This window comes from Trichomycterus rosablanca, chromosome 2 (genome assembly GCF_030014385.1).
Source record: "Trichomycterus rosablanca isolate fTriRos1 chromosome 2, fTriRos1.hap1, whole genome shotgun sequence".
Lineage (NCBI taxonomy): Eukaryota > Metazoa > Chordata > Actinopteri > Siluriformes > Trichomycteridae > Trichomycterus > Trichomycterus rosablanca.
The window spans coordinates 56,660,851-56,680,697 of NC_085989.1; the positions used below are offsets into that span (position 1 = coordinate 56,660,851).

Consider the following 19,847-nt stretch of genomic DNA (forward strand, 5'->3'; position numbering starts at 1 on the left):
ATGAGCGATCGTCTCTGACTTTACATCTACAAGGTGGACCGACTAGGTAGGAGTGTCTAATAGAGTGGACAGTGAGTGGACACGGTGTTTAAAAACAACAGCAGCGCTGCTGTGTCTGATCCACTCATACCAGCACAACACACACTAACACACCACCACCATGTCAGTGTCACTGCAGTGCTGTGAATCATCCACCACCTAAATAATACCTGCTCTGTGGGGGTCCTGATCATTGAAGAACAGGGTAAAAGGGGGTAACAAAGCATGCAGAGAAACAGATGGACTACAGTCAGTAATTGTAGAACTACAAAGTGCTTCTATATGGTAAGTGGAGCTGATAAAATGGACAGTGAGTGTAGAAACAAGGAGGTGGTTTTAATGTTATGGTTGATGTGGGAGCTTGTAAATAAAATCTGCACACTGTATTTTGTATTACAGATGCTTAAACACACACACAACTTCAAATCTACCCGCCTTGAGCCTTTGCAACGGTTTACTTTCATTTTTCCAGTGCGGCAGGTGGCTTTAGTGCAGCTCCTCAGCTGCCTCCCAACCCGACATTAAACAACCAACGAGGAAGAAGATGCTCCAGCAGGGGATGTTTGTACTAAAGTAAAACGCCTGTAAGTTTAATACTTATTTATTACACTTCGCTTATTAACTACTTTCGAGTTAATTATAAAACTACAGTTCATAATAAAACATCACTGTGAGGATTTGAGGAGTTTTAACTCCCTTCTTATTTACACACACAAACTGCTAGCTGCTCCGCTAACTGTTAGCATCGGACATGATTCAGTACAGATGAACCGACTCACTTAAACCGATTCAGCAAAATGAATCAGTTGATCGAAACTGATTTTATTAAATCTAACAGAAACACAGCAGGTCGTTTTTACAGTTTTATAGAACCACATCGATATATTTTAGCTTAGTTTAAGGTTGTTAATGCAGGTTTCATTTATTTGCTGAAATGACATGCAATAATTATTACATTTACAGCATTTAGCAGACGCCTTTACGCAGTACAGTATACAGTCTGAGCAATTGAGGGTCAAGGGCCTTGCTCAAGGGCCCAACAGCAGCAACCTGGCAGTGGCGGGGCTTGAACCAGCGACCTTCTGGTTACTAGTCCAGTACCTTAACCACTAGGCTACGGCTTGCCTACGGTAGCCTTTATTAACTGCTGATAATTCAAAAGAAGTAGATCTGTAAAGAAGTGTAATGATTACAGTATTGGTTTGCGATACTGCAACATTTGGTATCGATCCGATACCAAGTAAATACAGGGCCAGTATCGCCGATATCGATCCGATACCAAGTAAATACAGGGCCAGTATCGCCGATATCGATCCGATACCAAGTAAATACAGGGCCAGTATCGCCGATATCGATCCGATACCAAGTAAATACAGGGCCAGTATCGCCGATATCGATCCGATACCAAGTAAATACAGGGCCAGTATCGCCGATATCGATCCGATCGATCCGATACCAAGTAAATACAGGGCCAGTATCGCCGATATCGATCCGATACCAAGTAAATACAGGGCCAGTATCGCCGATATCGATCCGATACCAAGTAAATACAGGGCCAGTATCGCCGATATCGATCCGATACCAAGTAAATACAGGGCCAGTATCGCCGATATCGATCCGATACCAAGTAAATACAGGGCCAGTATCGCCGATATCGATCCGATACCAAGTAAATACAGGGCCAGTATCGCCGATATCGATCCGATACCAAGTAAATACAGGGCCAGTATCGCCGATATCGATCCGATACCAAGTAAATACAGGGCCAGTATCGCCGATATCGATCCGATACCAAGTAAATACAGGGCCAGTATCGCCGATATCGATCCGATCGATCCGATACCAAGTAAATACAGGGCCAGTATCGCCGATATCGATCCGATACCAAGTAAATACAGGGCCAGTATCGCCGATATCGATCCGACCGATCCGATACCAAGTAAATACAGGGCCAGTATCGCCGATATCGATCCGATACCAAGTAAATACAGGGCCAGTATCGCCGATATCGATCCGATACCAAGTAAATACAGGGCCAGTATCGCCGATATCGATCCGATACCAAGTAAATACAGGGCCAGTATCGCCTATATCGATCCGACCGATCCGATACCAAGTAAATACAGGGCCAGTATCGCCGATATCGATCCGATACCAAGTAAATACAGGGCCAGTATCGCCGATATCGATCCGACCGATCCGATACCAAGTAAATACAGGGCCAGTATCGCCTATATCGATCCGACCGATCCGATACCAAGTAAATACAGGGCCAGTATCGCCGATATCGATCCGATCGATCCGATACCAAGTAAATACAGGGCCAGTATCGCCTATATCGATCCGACCGATCCGATACCAAGTAAATACAGGGCCAGTATCGCCGATATCGATCCGATCGATCCGATACCAAGTAAATACAGGGCCAGTATCGCCGATATCGATCCGATCGATCCGATACCAAGTAAATACAGGGCCAGTATCGCCGATATCGATCCGACCGATCCGATACCAAGTAAATACAGGGTTAGTATCGCCGATATCGATCCGATACCAAGTAAATACAGGGCCAGTATCGCCGATATCGATCCGATACCAAGTAAATACAGGGCCAGTATCGCCGATATCGATCCGATACCAAGTAAATACAGGGCCAGTATCGCCGATATCGATCCGATACCAAGTAAATACAGGGCCAGTATCGCCGATATCGATCCGATACCAAGTAAATACAGGGCCAGTATCGCCGATATCGATCCGATACCAAGTAAATACAGGGCCAGTATCGCCGATATCGATCCGATACCAAGTAAATACAGGGCCAGTATCGCCGATATCGATCCGATACCAAGTAAATACAGGGCCAGTATCGCCGATATCGATCCGATACCAAGTAAATACAGGGCCAGTATCGCCGATATCGATCCGATACCAAGTAAATACAGGGCCAGTATCGCCGATATCGATCCGATCGATCCGATACCAAGTAAATACAGGGCCAGTATCGCCGATATCGATCCGATACCAAGTAAATACAGGGCCAGTATCGCCTATATCGATCCGACCGATCCGATACCAAGTAAATACAGGGCCTGTATCGCCGATATCGATCCGATACCAAGTAAATACAGGGCCAGTATCGCCGATATCGATCCGATACCAAGTAAATACAGGGCCAGTATCGCCGATATCGATCCGATACCAAGTAAATACAGGGCCAGTATCGCCGATATCGATCCGATACCAAGTAAATACAGGGCCAGTATCGCCTATATCGATCCGATACCAAGTAAATACAGGGCCTGTATCGCCGATATCGATCCGATACCAAGTAAATACAGGGCCAGTATCGCCGATATCGATCCGATACCAAGTAAATACAGGACCAGTATCGCCGATATCGATCCGATACCAAGTAAATACAGGGCCAGTATCGCCGATATCGATCCGATACCAAGTAAATACAGGGCCAGTATCGCCGATATCGATCCGATACCAAGTAAATACAGGGCCAGTATCGCCGATATCGATCCGATACCAAGTAAATACAGGGCCAGTATCGCCGATATCGATCCGATCGATCCGATACCAAGTAAATACAGGACCAGTATCGCCGATATCGATCCGATACCAAGTAAATACAGGGCCAGTATCGCCGATATCGATCCGATACCAAGTAAATACAGGGCCAGTATCGCCGATATCGATCCGATACCAAGTAAATACAGGGCCAGTATCGCCGATATCGATCCGATCGATCCGATACCAAGTAAATACAGGGCCAGTATCGCCGATATCGATCCGATACCAAGTAAATACAGGGCCAGTATCGCCGATATCGATCCGACCGATCCGATACCAAGTAAATACAGGGCCAGTATCGCCGATATCGATCCGATACCAAGTAAATACAGGGCCAGTATCGCCGATATCGATCCGATACCAAGTAAATACAGGGCCAGTATCGCCGATATCGATCCGATACCAAGTAAATACAGGGCCAGTATCGCCTATATCGATCCGACCGATCCGATACCAAGTAAATACAGGGCCAGTATCGCCGATATCGATCCGATACCAAGTAAATACAGGGCCAGTATCGCCGATATCGATCCGACCGATCCGATACCAAGTAAATACAGGGCCAGTATCGCCTATATCGATCCGACCGATCCGATACCAAGTAAATACAGGGCCAGTATCGCCGATATCGATCCGATCGATCCGATACCAAGTAAATACAGGGCCAGTATCGCCTATATCGATCCGACCGATCCGATACCAAGTAAATACAGGGCCAGTATCGCCGATATCGATCCGATCGATCCGATACCAAGTAAATACAGGGCCAGTATCGCCGATATCGATCCGATCGATCCGATACCAAGTAAATACAGGGCCAGTATCGCCGATATCGATCCGACCGATCCGATACCAAGTAAATACAGGGTTAGTATCGCCGATATCGATCCGATACCAAGTAAATACAGGGCCAGTATCGCCGATATCGATCCGATACCAAGTAAATACAGGGCCAGTATCGCCGATATCGATCCGATACCAAGTAAATACAGGGCCAGTATCGCCGATATCGATCCGATACCAAGTAAATACAGGGCCAGTATCGCCGATATCGATCCGATACCAAGTAAATACAGGGCCAGTATCGCCGATATCGATCCGATACCAAGTAAATACAGGGCCAGTATCGCCGATATCGATCCGATACCAAGTAAATACAGGGCCAGTATCGCCGATATCGATCCGATACCAAGTAAATACAGGGCCAGTATCGCCGATATCGATCCGATACCAAGTAAATACAGGGCCAGTATCGCCGATATCGATCCGATCGATCCGATACCAAGTAAATACAGGGCCAGTATCGCCGATATCGATCCGATACCAAGTAAATACAGGGCCAGTATCGCCTATATCGATCCGACCGATCCGATACCAAGTAAATACAGGGCCTGTATCGCCGATATCGATCCGATACCAAGTAAATACAGGGCCAGTATCGCCGATATCGATCCGATACCAAGTAAATACAGGGCCAGTATCGCCGATATCGATCCGATACCAAGTAAATACAGGGCCAGTATCGCCGATATCGATCCGATACCAAGTAAATACAGGGCCAGTATCGCCTATATCGATCCGATACCAAGTAAATACAGGGCCTGTATCGCCGATATCGATCCGATACCAAGTAAATACAGGGCCAGTATCGCCGATATCGATCCGATACCAAGTAAATACAGGGCCAGTATCGCCGATATCGATCCGATACCAAGTAAATACAGGGCCAGTATCGCCGATATCGATCCGATACCAAGTAAATACAGGGCCAGTATCGCCTATATCGATCCGATACCAAGTAAATACAGGGCCTGTATCGCCGATATCGATCCGATACCAAGTAAATACAGGGCCAGTATCGCCGATATCGATCCGATACCAAGTAAATACAGGGCCTGTATCGCCGATATCGATCCGATACCAAGTAAATACAGGGCCAGTATCGCCTATATCGATCCGATACCAAGTAAATACAGGGCCTGTATCGCCGATATCGATCCGATACCAAGTAAATACAGGGCCAGTATCGCCGATATCGATCCGATACCAAGTAAATACAGGGCCAGTATCGCCGATATCGATCCGATACCAAGTAAATACAGGGCCTGTATCGCCGATATCGATCCGATACCAAGTAAATACAGGGCCAGTATCGCCTATATCGATCCGATACCAAGTAAATACAGGGCCAGTATCGCCGATATCGATCCGATACCAAGTAAATACAGGGCCAGTATCGCCGATATCGATCCGATACCAAGTAAATACAGGGCCAGTATCGCCGATATCGATCCGATACCAAGTAAATACAGGGCCAGTATCGCCGATATCGATCCGATACCAAGTAAATACAGGACCAGTATCGCCGATATCGATCCGATACCAAGTAAATACAGGGCCAGTATCGCCGATATCGATCCGATACCAAGTAAATACAGGGCCAGTATCGCCGATATCGATCCGATACCAAGTAAATACAGGGCCAGTATCGCCGATATCGATCCGATCGATCCGATACCAAGTAAATACAGGGCCAGTATCGCCGATATCGATCCGATACCAAGTAAATACAGGGCCAGTATCGCCGATATCGATCCGATACCAAGTAAATACAGGGCCAGTATCGCCGATATCGATCTGATACCAAGTAAATACAGGGCCAGTATCGCCGATATCGATCCGATACCAAGTAAATACAGGGCCAGTATCGCCTATATCGATCCGATACCAAGTAAATACAGGGCCAGTATCGCCGATATCGATCCGATACCAAGTAAATACAGGGCCAGTATCGCCGATATCGATCCGATACCAAGTAAATACAGGGCCAGTATCGCCGATATCGATCTGATACCAAGTAAATACAGGGCCTGTATCGCCGATATCGATCCGATACCAAGTAAATACAGGGCCAGTATCGCCGATATCGATCCGATACCAAGTAAATACAGGGCCAGTATCGCCTATATCGATCCGACCGATCCGATACCAAGTAAATACAGGGCCAGTATCGCCTATATCGATCCGACCGATCCGATACCAAGTAAATACAGGGCCAGTATCGCCGATATCGATCCGATACCAAGTAAATACAGGGCCAGTATCGCCGATATCGATCCGATACCAAGTAAATACAGGGCCAGTATCGCCGATATCGATCCGATACCAAGTAAATACAGGGCCAGTATCGCCTATATCGATCCGACCGATCCGATACCAAGTAAATACAGGGCCAGTATCGCCTATATCGATCCGACCGATCCGATACCAAGTAAATACAGGGCCAGTATCGCCGATATCGATCCGATCGATCCGATACCAAGTAAATACAGGGCCAGTATCGCCGATATCGATCCGATCGATCCGATACCAAGTAAATACAGGGCCAGTATCGCCGATATCGATCCGATACCAAGTAAATACAGGGCCAGTATCGCCTATATCGATCCGACCGATCCGATACCAAGTAAATACAGGGCCAGTATCGCCTATATCGATCCGACCGATCCGATACCAAGTAAATACAGGGCCAGTATCGCCGATATCGATCCGATACCAAGTAAATACAGGGCCAGTATCGCCGATATCGATCCGATACCAAGTAAATACAGGGCCTGTATCGCCGATATCGATCCGATACCAAGTAAATACAGGGCCAGTATCGCCTATATCGATCCGATACCAAGTAAATACAGGGCCAGTATCGCCGATATCGATCCGATACCAAGTAAATACAGGGCCAGTATCGCCGATATCGATCCGATACCAAGTAAATACAGGGCCAGTATCGCCGATATCGATCCGATACCAAGTAAATACAGGACCAGTATCGCCGATATCGATCCGATACCAAGTAAATACAGGGCCAGTATCGCCGATATCGATCCGATACCAAGTAAATACAGGGCCAGTATCGCCGATATCGATCCGATACCAAGTAAATACAGGGCCAGTATCGCCGATATCGATCCGATCGATCCGATACCAAGTAAATACAGGGCCAGTATCGCCGATATCGATCCGATACCAAGTAAATACAGGGCCAGTATCGCCGATATCGATCCGATACCAAGTAAATACAGGGCCAGTATCGCCGATATCGATCCGATACCAAGTAAATACAGGGCCAGTATCGCCGATATCGATCTGATACCAAGTAAATACAGGGCCAGTATCGCCGATATCGATCCGATACCAAGTAAATACAGGGCCAGTATCGCCTATATCGATCCGATACCAAGTAAATACAGGGCCAGTATCGCCGATATCGATCCAATACCAAGTAAATACAGGGCCAGTATCGCCGATATCGATCCGATACCAAGTAAATACAGGGCCAGTATCGCCGATATCGATCTGATACCAAGTAAATACAGGGCCTGTATCGCCGATATCGATCCGATACCAAGTAAATACAGGGCCAGTATCGCCGATATCGATCCGATACCAAGTAAATACAGGGCCAGTATCGCCTATATCGATCCGACCGATCCGATACCAAGTAAATACAGGGCCAGTATCGCCTATATCGATCCGACCGATCCGATACCAAGTAAATACAGGGCCAGTATCGCCGATATCGATCCGATACCAAGTAAATACAGGGCCAGTATCGCCTATATCGATCCGACCGATCCGATACCAAGTAAATACAGGGCCAGTATCGCCTATATTGATCCGATACCAAGTAAATACAGGGCCAGTATCGCCGATATCGATCCGACCGATCCGATACCAAGTAAATACAGGGCCAGTATCGCCGATATCGATCCGACCGATCCGATACCAAGTAAATACAGGGCCAGTATCGCCGATATCGATCCGATCGATCCGATACCAAGTAAATACAGGGCCAGTATCGCCGATATCGATCCGACCGATCCGATACCAAGTAAATACAGGGCCAGTATCGCCGATATCGATCCGATACCAAGTAAATACAGGGCCAGTATCGCCGATATCGATCCGATACCAAGTAAATACAGGGCCAGTATCGCCGATATCGATCCGATACCAAGTAAATACAGGGCCAGTATCGCCGATATCGATCCGATACCAAGTAAATACAGGGCCAGTATCGCCTATATCGATCCGACCGATCCGATACCAAGTAAATACAGGGCCAGTATCGCCGATATCGATCCGATACCAAGTAAATACAGGGCCAGTATCGCCGATATCGATCCGATACCAAGTAAATACAGGGCCAGTATCGCCGATATCGATCCGATACCAAGTAAATACAGGGCCAGTATCGCCTATATCGATCCGACCGATCCGATACCAAGTAAATACAGGGCCAGTATCGCCGATATCGATCCGATACCAAGTAAATACAGGGCCAGTATCGCCGATATCGATCCGATACCAAGTAAATACAGGGCCAGTATCGCCGATATCGATCCGATACCAAGTAAATACAGGGCCAGTATCGCCGATATCGATCCGATACCAAGTAAATACAGGGCCAGTATCGCCTATATCGATCCGACCGATCCGATACCAAGTAAATACAGGGCCAGTATCGCCGATATCGATCCGATACCAAGTAAATACAGGGCCAGTATCGCCGATATCGATCCGATACCAAGTAAATACAGGGCCAGTATCGCCGATATCGATCCGATACCAAGTAAATACAGGGCCAGTATCGCCGATATCGATCCGACCGATCCGATACCAAGTAAATACAGGGCCAGTATCGCCGATATCGATCCGATACCAAGTAAATACAGGGCCAGTATCGCCGATATCGATCCGATACCAAGTAAATACAGGGCCAGTATCGCCGATATCGATCCGATACCAAGTAAATACAGGGCCAGTATCGCCGATATCGATCCGATACCAAGTAAATACAGGGCCAGTATCGCCGATATCGATCCGACCGATCCGATACCAAGTAAATACAGGGCCAGTATCGCCGATATCGATCCGATACCAAGTAAATACAGGGCCAGTATCGCCGATATCGATCCGATACCAAGTAAATACAGGGCCAGTATCGCCTATATCGATCCGACCGATCCGATACCAAGTAAATACAGGGCCAGTATCGCCGATATCGATCCGATACCAAGTAAATACAGGGCCTGTATGACCTTCTAAACAATAAAAACAAATTAAATAAAAAAAACTAAATAAATGGGCCCCTTGAACAGTGGTGGTTATTCTGTCCCTCTGTGTGTTTGTGTGTATGAGTGATGGTGTGTCACACTAGTATCGATCCGATACCAATACCAACGTTGGTAACAATAATGTCGATATTTGGATCGATCCGCCCACCACTAGATTACAGATTTAAATGAAGACTGAAATCTGATCTGGATACACTCCAACTATATCTTTAATCTACTGAATCTTTGTATTTTTGTTATAAGTTTATACGTTAGGTTCCACTTTAGATCAGTTACGTCATTTAAAGGACCAGTGGATCATGTAGAATTTATTAGTGGATGTGCAGGGCGAACAATCCAGCGATTGTGGGATCCAACACTGATTTGAATGAAATGGTTGAATTTAATAGCGGCTTTATTTTTCTTTCCGCCTTCATTTATATGATTTAAATCTTGATCAGAACCAGAACATCTGCTCCTGTGGAACAAAATGTAATGAATACTTGTGAAACAGCAGTAGACCAGCACTGTCTAGCAAACCAGTTTATTCAGTGTTATTTTTTATATTTCATTTCTGATCATCATTCACAGGTTTAGTTGTTTTTCTGTAGATCTATAACAATGGAAGCGACAGAAGTGGGGAACATTGTTACAGTGGAGTTGCAGAATGGAAGTGTTGAGAACAAAACAATAAAGAAGGAAGAAGATGAAGATGAAGGTTACCTTTGTAAGTATACACGGTGCTTTATGCCACTTTTGCTATTAAATATTGTGGTAGAGTATGATTCTTTACTCTAACTTCACCCACATATTTCTAATCAAGCTCTAATCAGCAGTCTAAAGTTTAATCATACAGTTTGGGACAGCCTGGAAAATGCAAATAAAAACACGGCATTTCTTACATTTAAATTGACCCCTGTGGTGACCCGGGCAGAATAGGTCCTCGGGCTGCTCGTAAGTGGTGAGCAATAATGAGATGTGACCCATGTATATGGAGAAAGGGATCCTGGTGTTGAAGTGGCTGTGGCTGTCATGTCCCTATCACAGCACATTGTCCCGACCTCGCATACACGGGAGGTTAGAAAGGCCTGCTCCAATCAATCGGCAGGTCAGGACTCGCCTTAGGTTGCATCTCTAATGAGATCCCTAGCAGCCGCTGGCTTAGGGTCAATCAAACGGCAAACACATGTGGTGTGTTGAGTTTTAGAGCTTTAGGGATAAATATGCAAACCGTTAGAGGTCTGTCCACAAAGTTGAATCAGTTCATCTGGACACAAGTTCGTTGTAGAGAAGGTAGGTTGGTCGTTCCCTCTTCACTCCATCTTCACGCCATCTCTGAACCCCAACATATAAGGTCGGGGTATCCACCACCAGCTCAGACTGAAGAAGTCACTCGGATCGAGTGGTGAAACGTTTCTCTACAACAAACTTGTGTCCAGATGAACTGATTCAACTTTGTGGATTTGTGTCCCTGGATTATTGAGCATGCATCAGGAGTTAGAGGTCTGTGTATCCCCTAGTTGGTCTCCAAGGTGGGTGGGAGGATGATGAAGATAAACCCCTAAAAAACCCTACAAATATGAACACTAATCATTACCCAATCAAAAACTCCTGGACCGTGAGAAAGACCCAGATCTGACAACTAGATTGATCCCCTTTTTCATTTCTGTTTAATGCTGTAGCTCCACCCACATGTCACTGTTTGATGTTGTCACTTCACTCCCATGTATTCCCACACAAACAGATTTCTCAATCCCAACCACATGCTCCTGCACACTCCAGTCCAGATTAAAATAACAGTCAATAGGATTAATTTGTTTGTGGAACTATCCCAATTTATCCCAACTGTTATGTTTCTACTTTACATATTGATCACATTTCAGATGGAGGAACATTCAACCCTGAGGGAACCAGTTCCTCTGCTGGAGACGTTGCTTCAGTGGACCAGCTGCCTGAAGGTGTCATGAAAAAGCTTATAAAAGAAGAAGATGCTGAAGATGAAGATGATCACAGTAAGAGATTTTATTGGTGTTATTGGTTCACATTCATTTTTACTTGGTTGTTAAATCGTTACTCCTGCTGCTGCTAATAATAATAATAATAATAATAAACGATAAATACACTAAAATAAGTTCTTTGTTTATATTCCTGTCACTCTGGATTCAGTGGAACAGTAGTCTGGTCCTAACTATACACAATACGTATTGACCATGTACACTAATCAACCATAACATTAAACCACCTCCTCATTTTATCAGCTCCACTTACCATATAGAAGCACTTTGTAGTTCTACAATTACTGACTGTAGTCCATCTGTTTCTCTACATGCTTTGTTACCCCCTTTCACGCTGTTCTTCAATGGTCAGGACCCCCACAGGACCACCACAGAGCAGGTCTTATTTAGGTGGTGGATGATTCTCAGTCCTGCAGTGACACTGACATGGTGCTGGTGTGTTAGTGTGTGTTGTGCTGGTATGAGTGGAGGTTTTAAACACCGTGTCCACTCACTGTCCACTCTATTAGACGCTCCTACCTAGTCGGTCCACCTCGTAGATGTAAAGTCAGAGACGATCGCTCATCTATTGCTGCTGTTTGAGTCGCTCGTCTTCTAGACCTTCATCAGTGGTCACAGGACGCTGCCCACGGGGCGCTGTCGGCTGGATATATTTGGTTTGTGGACTATTGTCAGTCCAGCAGTGACAGTGAGGTGATTAGATCCACTCATACCAGCACAACACACACTAACACACCAGCACCATGTCAGTGTCACTGCAGTGCTGAGAATGATCCACCACCTAAATAATACCTGCTCTGTGGGGGTCCTGTGGGGGTCCTGACCATTGAAGAACAGCATGAAAGGGGGGTAACAAAGCATGCAGAGAAACAGATGGACTACAGTCAGTAATTGTAGAACTACAAAGTGCTTCTATGTGGTAAGTGGAGCTGATCAAATGAACAGTGAGTGTAGAAACAAGGAGTTTAATGTTATGGCTGAAGATTAGGGGTCTTTAGACCCTCTTTGGTGTTGGAATGTTCCCCAACTCCTGTAGTAGGATGGAGACGTTTTGGATGAACAATGATTTAAAATGTAGGTCCTCCTTCATGCCTGGGTGGTTCCTGGAGCCTGGGTATGTCTGGCGGAGGCAGTGGTAATATGGTTGGAGAGACTCTTGCCTACCTGGTTTGACTAACAGGGCCATGGTGAACCCAGAGGTGTAGAGCTGCATCCTTTTTGGGAGTATATGGGTGTTGACGTTCATTCCCTGTCATCATGGAGGGCATTGCTCCATCTAGGTGGTTGATTTATTCAAATGTTTTAAGATTTGGGTCATAATTTCTATTGTTTTCTATTCGTTCTTTATTCTTCTATAGAACTGGACGATGATTTCTGCTGCTACTTGTGTCCATTTTCCTGTTCGGCCCAGATTTATCTCTACAAGCACATGAAGAGTTGTCACAGCGGCAAAAACGAGACGCTTATTAAATCTGAAGAGCATGAAGGTAAAAATCCCAGTGATCAGCAAACCTCCTCTGATCCTCAAGAACAAAAACAGAAGGACATTAACTGCTCAGATTGTGGAAAGAGCTTTCGGTGGCAGAGTGATCTCAAAATACACCAGCGCATTCACACCGGAGAGAAGCCGTACTGCTGCTCACAGTGTGGAAAGTCCTTTAAACAGCTGGGTCATTTAAAAATCCACCAGCGCATTCACACTGGAGAAAAACCATATAGCTGTTCGCAGTGTGGAAAGTGTTTCAATCATCACTCTCATCTCAAAATTCACCAGCGCATTCACACTGGAGAGAAACCATACTGCTGTACACAGTGTGGGAAAGCTTTCAAGCAACAGACTCAACTCAAAAAGCACCAGCACATTCACACTGGAGAGAGACCGTATCAGTGCTCGGAATGCGGGAAGGGTTATGTCTGTCATAATCATCTCATAATCCACCAGCGCATTCACACCGGAGAGAAACCGTACCAGTGCTTAGAGTGTAAGAAATGTTTCTATCGACAGTGCCATCTGAAAAGGCACCAGCTCACTCACACCGGAGAGAAGCCGTTTTCATGCACACAGTGCGGGAAGAGCTTTAATCGAAATCACTGTCTCAAGATCCACCAGCGCATTCACAGTGGGGAAAATCTGTTGCTCTGCACACAGTGCGGGAAGAGTTTCAATCAACCCCATTATCTTAAAATCCACCAGCGCATTCACACCGGAGAGAAACCGTTTTTCTGCACGCAGTGCGGGCGGTGTTTCAGCGATGGGAGCTCTTTTAAAAGGCACCAGCGCATTCACACCGGAGAGAAGCTGTATCAGTGCTCGCAGTGCGGGAAGAGTTTCAAACATCATCACTATCTTAAAGTGCACCAGCGCATTCACACCGGAGAGAAACCGTTTTTATGCTCTCAGTGTGGGAGGCGTTTTAGCGACCAGAGTCATCTTATAAGACACAAGCGCATTCACACAAAAAATAAATAAGACATAATGCTGCTTACAGTGAGGGAAGAGATTTAGTAACTCGAGTTATTAAACTCACCGTGTGGATTTACATGTATAATACAGTAAATATACACCGATCAGCCATAACATTAAAACCACCTCCTTGTTTCTACACTCACTGTCCATTTTATCAGCTCCACTTACCATATAGAAGCACTTTGTAGTCCTACAATTACTGACTGTAGTCCATCTGTTTCTCTGCATGCTTTGTTACCCCCTTTCATGCTGTTCTTCAATGGTCAGGACCCCCACAGGACCACCACAGAGCAGGTATTATTTAGGTGGTGGATGATTCTCAGTCCTGCAGTGACACTGACATGGTGCTGGTGTGTTAGTGTGTGTTGTGCTGGTATGAGTGGAGTTTTTAAACACCGTGTCCACTCTATTAGACACTCCTACCTAGTCGGTCCACCTTGTAGATGTAAAGTCAGAGACGATCGCTCATCTAATGCTGCTGTTTGAGTCGGTCATCTTCTAGACCTTCATCAGTGGTCACAGGACGCTGCCCACGGGGCGCTGTTGGCTGGAGGTTTTTGGTTGGTGGACTATTCTCAGTCCAGCAGTGACGGCGCTGCTGTGTCTGATCCACTCATACCAGCACAACACACACTAACACACCACCACCATGTCAGTGTCACTGCAGTGCTGAGAATGATCCACCACCTAAAAAATACCTGCTCTGTGGGGGTCCTGACCATTGAAGAACAGCATGAAAGGGGGTAACAAAGTATGTAGAGAAACAGATGGACTACAGTCAGTAATTGTAGATCTACAAAGTGCTTCTATATGGTATTAATTAATGTATATAATCTACACTGCTGCTCTGTGTATTTGTGATCTTTGTGTTTTGTTTTTGCTCTACTTTACATCTATATAAATTCTACATGTAACCAAAACACTGTTGTTTGTGAATATATTTTTTATTAGGTTATTAGGTTCGAATAAAATTAATTAGAGCCGTAAATAATTAGATCTAAGTGATGTCATCCATAGTAATTCCGTATGATCTTAGGCTAATTGTACGGCTCGAGCCTCTGCCGTAAAGATGGAGCACTGGTTTGGGTGGATTTCGATTCCTAGGCTTAACGGGCCGATCGGTGTGGCACAATGACTCGATGAGTGTAGATGAGGATGTGAGGGGTCTGTTTTTTTGTCTCCCAATTTAGTGTAGTTGATTTGTCCTCCGCTGCTGGGGGATCCCTGATTCCAGTTGAGGTGGGTATATTGCTGCTGTAGCGATGGACTCTGCAGAAAGTTGGTGACCTCTGCGCACTGTGTTCCTCAGCATCCGCTGACCCGCCCTGTCATTTTACGTGGTAACTTTCGGTGGCCGAGTCGCTGTCGTTCCCAGTCGCTTCCACTCTGTTATAATAGCACTGACGGTCGACTGTGGAATATTTAGTAGTGAGGAAATTTCACCACTGGACTTGTTGCACAGGTGGCATCACGGTACCACGCTGGAATTCACCGAGCTCCTGAGAGCGACCCGTTCTTTCACTAATGTGTGTAGAAGCAGTCTGCATGCCGAGGTGCTCGGTTTTATACGCCTGTGGCCATGGAGGTGATCGGAACACCTGAATTCACTGATCTGGATGGGTGAGTGAATACTTTTGGCAGTATCGTGTATGATAGATGGAACATGTGGGTAATTCTAAAGTACCGTTCAATAACATGTGAGAGCGGTTTTAAATAAAACTGGAACACGGGTCGAGCTAGATCAGTGAACATGGTCGCTGGGGTTAGTGACGGTCCATCGTCTGTTGATTGTGCACTGTTCCTTTGTGAGCTGAACTCACAACCAAACACAGGAAAATGTGAAAGCTTATATTAAAGTAATCTATCACTGAACTGCTGGAAAGTGGGATTAAATTTATTAAAGAAATCAAAAATAAAAGAAAACAGGGTTCCTTTCAGCACACACACACTGTATTCCAGTAGTTGGCGGTAATAAACCTGAACATTGTGCATCAACCATCTCAATTCAAACAACAACAAAAAGGAGAAGCTACAACAGCCGATGTGTTTGTACTAAAGTGAATCATCTGTAAGTAACATATTAACTTAATTATTATCTACATTCTAATTATTAATAAAACTAGAATTTATAATTAAATGCCGCTGTGAGGATTTGAGGAGCTTTAACTCCCTTCTTATATAAACAAACACACTGCTAACTGTTAGCATCACACATGATTCAGTACTGACGAACCGATTCAGCAAAATGAATCAATTGAGCGTAACTGAATCGGTTTCTTTACATTCTTTTAGCTTTTAGCTTCTCATAAACACGCTGAATTATTTAACACTATATCACATACACCGATCAGCCATAAGATTAAAACCACCTCCTTGTTTCTACACTGTCCATTTTATCAGCTCCACTTACCATATAGGAGCACTTTGTAGTTCTACAATTACTGACTGTAGTCCATCTGTTTCTCTACATGCTTTGTTACCCCCTTTCACCCTGTTCTTCAATGGTCAGGACCCCCCACAGAGCAGGTATTATTTAGGTGGTGGATCATTCTCAGCACTGCAGTGACACTGACATGGTGGTGGTGTGTTAGTGTGTGTTGTGCTGGTATGAGTGGAGGTTTTAAACACCGTGTCCACTCACTGTCCACTCTATTAGACACTCCCACCTAGTCGGTCCACCTTGTAGACGTGAAGTCAGAGACGATCGCTCATCTATTGCTGCTGTTTGAGTCGCTCATCTTCTTGACCTTCATCAGCGGTCACAGGACGCTGCCCACGTGGCGCTGTTGGGTGGTTATTTTTGGTTGGTGGACTATTCTCAGTCCAGCAGTGACAGTGAGGCGTTTAAGAACTCCAGCAGCGCTGCTGTGTCTGATCCACTCATACCAGCACAACACACACTAACACACCACCACCATGTCAGTGTCACTGCAGTGCTGAGAATGATCCACCACCTAAATAATACCTGCTCTGTGGTGGTCCTGACCATTGCAGAACTACAAAGTGCTTCTATATGGTAAGTGGAGCTGATCAAATGGACAGTGAGTGTAGAAACAAGGAGGTGGTTTTAATGTTATGGCTGATCGGTGTATGTAAAGTAGTGCTGATGCTACATTTACCAAAACCCCACTCCAAGCTTCTCAAATGCCCTGGAGGGTGCAGCTATTTTATCTCCACTGATAGGATAAATCTGTGCAACTTGAGATCTTCTTCCCATTTTTTTAATAGAATCCTCATTCTTCTGATCTATATCATGGAATCAGAGGAAGTGATAGTTCCCGTCCATCAAGAGAATGGAACATTTGAGAGGAAACACATCAAGGAAGAAGTTGAAGATGAAGGTTACCTCTGTAAGTAAACGTGCTGCATTGTTACATTACAGTACAGGATGGTTTCTCAGAACATAAAACACTGCCAAGACTCTAGTTTGAGGATTTTTTTGGTACTCTGCCACCACCCACGTGTTCCTGTTTGCCTATTTGGTATTTTAGCTCCACCCTTATGTTTTTATTTGGTACTATAGCTTTGGTAACATGGTTAGTTAGTTAGTTATGTTTGGTGTATTGGCGCCACCCACACGTTTTCCTTTAGAACAGGGGTCGGTAACTTTTATGCTTAAAGTTAATCAAGGTGTCGGGAGTGAGCATATGGCATAGGGTGTGAGGACTAATAAAGCGCAGCCCTGAGCATGAAATACCTTTTTTACTCTTACCAATCAGCATGCCAGGCAAATGTGCTTCATGTGCCAGCTTTGGCACGCGTGCCATAGGTTGCTGACCCTTGCTTTAGAACAGTAGCTTCACCCACATGTTCGTAATCAGTGGTCTAGCTCCATTCACACCCAGTGTTGCCAACTTAGCGACTTTGTCGCTATATTTAGCGAGTTTTCAGACCCCTCTAGCGACTTTTTTTCTAAAAAAAAAAAAAGGACTAGCGACAAATCTAGCGACTTTTTCTGGTGTTATTGGAGACTTTTGGAGACTCGGACATATCGTTCAGCAGTTACTGTCCTCAACAAGCATCATCGAGTGCTGCCGTTCTGTTGATTTATCCTACCGAGCATGCGCACATCTGTTTTTGACTCGTTGAGTGGAACGCCTATAATTCTGTGCTAGCTTTGCCTAATTTATTTCTTCTAGCGGTTAGTATTGTGTGTTTTTAGTTTTAATTCCTTTAAAAGTTTAAGTGCATGTAATGCTGGTTTTATGTGACTTATTTTTTAACTATGCAAGGCAAGGTGATCAAATTGGCAATACTTAATTCCAAACCGTTGATGAACAGGTGTTTATCTAATGCTATGTGTTAACGTTTTATTTACCCACGTTTATACGTTTTTCATACATCTAGGGAGGCCAGTCATTTTTAAATAACCATCTGCGACCTTAACATTACGACAACACAAAATCTATTCGGTTATTTTTGTTTTGTGCTTTTTTAGCAGTTCAACTGGTGCAGTAAAGTTTGTGTCTAGTAAAGTTCATTACTGAGTTTGTTTGTTTATTAGGATTCCAACGTCATGTTCTACACCTCGGCCACATCCATGACGGACACGGTCGTCACTCACCACACAAGACCCATCAGTCCACAAGTCTACATCAATCTAGTGTCTCCAGTTTACCTCTCCTGCATGTCTTTGGACTGTGGGAGGAAACCGGAGCACCCGGAGTAAACCCACGCGGACACGGGGAGAACATGCAAACTCCACACAGAAGGGACCCGGACCGCCCCACCTGGGGATCGAACCCAGGACCTTCTTGCTGTGAGGCGATCATTACTGAGTGAATATGTTGAGCATTTATTAGGTTATCTTGTACTTAGCTGTTTGTATACCTAAAACATGTTTTGTTGCTCTTCCCTTGTCAGTTCTGTTGTAATTTTTTGTTCCTTATCTTATGTTTTTTGTAGCTATAGATAAGATCTGTGTGATCTATAGTTTTCTAACTGGGATTTTATCCAATAGGGTCTGATAAATCACGGAGGTAAAACCTTAGAAGATATTCCACAGTAAGGGTTAGCATATTGTTTACTATCTGGCAACCCTGTGCAGAGTAGCTCAGTGTTGTCTTAAAAAAAGAAAAACAAACCACGAATCAACAGAAGAAAGTTCATTTCTAGTTCTAAACATATTTAGGGTGGTTTTTACCCACTTTTTGTCTCTCCCACGACGTTATTCCTCTCTTCTACAGCGTCAATTACATACAAATGGATCTTATGCAAATTAGGCGACTTCTAGGACAGCCAATAGCTACTTTCCTTACTGCGGAGTTGGCAACACTGCCCACACCATTACGTTTAGTATTGCAGCTGTAACCACATGTGTCTGTTTATTAGTCAAGCTGAGCCTACGTGTTCCTCTGTGGTACTCTAGCTCAACCCTTCATACACATTGTTCTGTTTTATTACTGTCGCCCCCTTCAACACACAGGGTCGTCAGCCACATCTTTTCACCTGCACGGAATGAAATCTTAACGAGAGCTGCGTTACGTTTGTAGAGACGAGCTCAGCTCTCCAAGCAATGAATTTTTGAGGTTTTCCCTCCAATACAGACACAGCCAGTCAACAGAACAGAATGTTTTCAGATCTAGTATTTTGATGGCAACTTTGCATCCAGTGGCTTTGCTGCCTTGC

General features: G+C 44.9%; 1 protein-coding gene across 1 annotated transcript; it reads left to right on the top strand.

The window, feature by feature from the left end:
• The first annotated feature begins 581 nt into the window (after positions 1 to 581).
• Positions 582 to 14,399, top strand: LOC134335667 (zinc finger protein 501-like). Its single transcript, XM_063018254.1, has 4 exons — positions 582 to 623; positions 10,349 to 10,464; positions 11,621 to 11,749; positions 13,111 to 14,399. The coding sequence occupies exons 2-4, from the start codon at positions 10,359 to 10,361 to the stop codon at positions 14,220 to 14,222; spliced, it is 1,347 nt and encodes a 448-aa protein (XP_062874324.1). The 5' UTR covers positions 582 to 623; positions 10,349 to 10,358; the 3' UTR covers positions 14,223 to 14,399.
• The last annotated feature ends 5,448 nt before the right edge of the window (positions 14,400 to 19,847 follow it).